The sequence below is a fragment of the Propithecus coquereli genome, unplaced genomic scaffold (assembly GCF_000956105.1).
Source record: "Propithecus coquereli isolate 6110/MARCELLA unplaced genomic scaffold, Pcoq_1.0 Scaffold29, whole genome shotgun sequence".
In the NCBI taxonomy this organism is placed as follows: domain Eukaryota; kingdom Metazoa; phylum Chordata; class Mammalia; order Primates; family Indriidae; genus Propithecus; species Propithecus coquereli.
In genome coordinates this window covers 217,838-219,401 of record NW_012148507.1, presented here as the reverse complement: position 1 = coordinate 219,401, position 1,564 = coordinate 217,838, and the positions used below count along the sequence as shown (strand labels likewise).

General features: G+C 39.4%; 1 protein-coding gene across 1 annotated transcript in view; it reads left to right on the top strand.

The window, feature by feature from the left end:
- MLIP (muscular LMNA-interacting protein) overlaps positions 1-1,564 on the top strand; it is a 200,359-nt gene that overhangs the window by 164,324 nt on the left and 34,471 nt on the right. Inside the window, exon 8 of the mRNA XM_012648543.1 lies at positions 1,304-1,510. Within this exon, the coding sequence (XP_012503997.1) occupies positions 1,304-1,510 (207 nt within the window). The remainder of the gene's footprint in view (positions 1-1,303; positions 1,511-1,564) is intronic.

Here is a 1,564-nt window from a genome sequence, read left to right as displayed (position 1 = left end):
ATTTCCATCTGAAATCTAGCACCATCTTTAATGGGCAAGTACTACATGCGTTCTGTTAAAGCTGCCCATTAACATGACTATTATTTAACAATGTTGGAAGTATTAGCCAATGAAATTAGACAAAAGAAAGAAATGAAAAGTATAATAACTATCAAAGAGGAGATTACTTATCACTATGTTAGGTGATTTGATATTTTAGGTGATACACTTGAAATTTCTAAGGGGGTTAACTGAATGACATTACAATCAGTAAGATAACTCAGTAATGTGTCTGGTAGAAAATCAATAGCTTTCATGTACTGAAATAGAAATATTCCAAAATTGTTGTAAAATTGTTGTCAAAGGAAAAAAAATCACAAATAAGACACAGAATATTGTAAAGAAGATGCTATCTTTTTGTATAATAGGTGAATGCTTGTGCTGTGTGTGTGAAACAAGGATATATATTTGTATTTTCTTGATTTGTAAAAGATACATACATATATGTAGACTCTTTTTGCAATTTTTCTTTGTATGCTCAGACTTCTCACTCTTGTGCTTTCCTTGCTCCATTCATATAATTCATGGCTGCATTTGGTAGTTCCTACTTCCTCAAAGACATTGCATTAATCCCCATTTCATGTTATAGGCCCATTTTAGCCACTTAAGTTAAGGCCTCCTAACCTCTCCTCTTTACAGGTGGACTCCTCTAATTTTTGCACCACCAGTTTCACAAGACAACACACTGCTTGGAGTTGAAGACTTAATTCATTCTTTCCAGACTCACCTCTCGCTGATTCCTCATCCATGCCAAACTCAACTCTGTAACTCACTGTGCCATGAAGTCTATCTAGCCCTTTTTCCTCTCTGCTCACATGTTGATAGCCTCTGCCATGCCCTCCCCTTTATCCCCCAATTTCTTCCAAACCAAATCGCAAGCATCCTTACATTAATTTCCACTGCTACCTGCCTCTTCCATGAAGATTTTTCTGACTCTAGCTCACCCCCTTGGGATGGGCTTTCTCTGTCCTTATATATTTCTTCTCTTGATACTTTGAAAAATAAACTTCGCACCCTTTGGGACACACTCTGCAGGCACTTGATTCGCTCTGCAGAAAAGGCTGGCGGTAGGGACTGAAAGGAATTAGTGAAAGAGACAAACAATATACTGTGAAAGCAGGTGTCTTGTGAAGGACACCTCCTCATGAGAAGAGGTTTTCTTCCTACTAGTAAGAGATTCTGTCCTATGTCTAAGGTAGACCTAATTCCAAGTGTGCTTTACTTTTGTCCGCTAACATCTTTTTTATGCCTTTCTTCTTCCCAGGATGAGACAGTCCCTCCCAAGGCTGTTTCACTCCATCCTTTATATCAAACTAAACTCTATCCTCCTGCTAAGTCCCTGCTGCATCCACAGACCCTCTCGCATGCTGACTGTCTTGCCCCAGGACCCTTCAGCCATCTGTCCTCCTTCTCACTGAGTGATGAACAGGAGGATTCTCACACACTCTCTAGTCACAACGCGTACGTTAAGGTGAGAATTTCCCATTCAAATGGGAATGATTCTGTGCTGTGAACTTTCGTTATA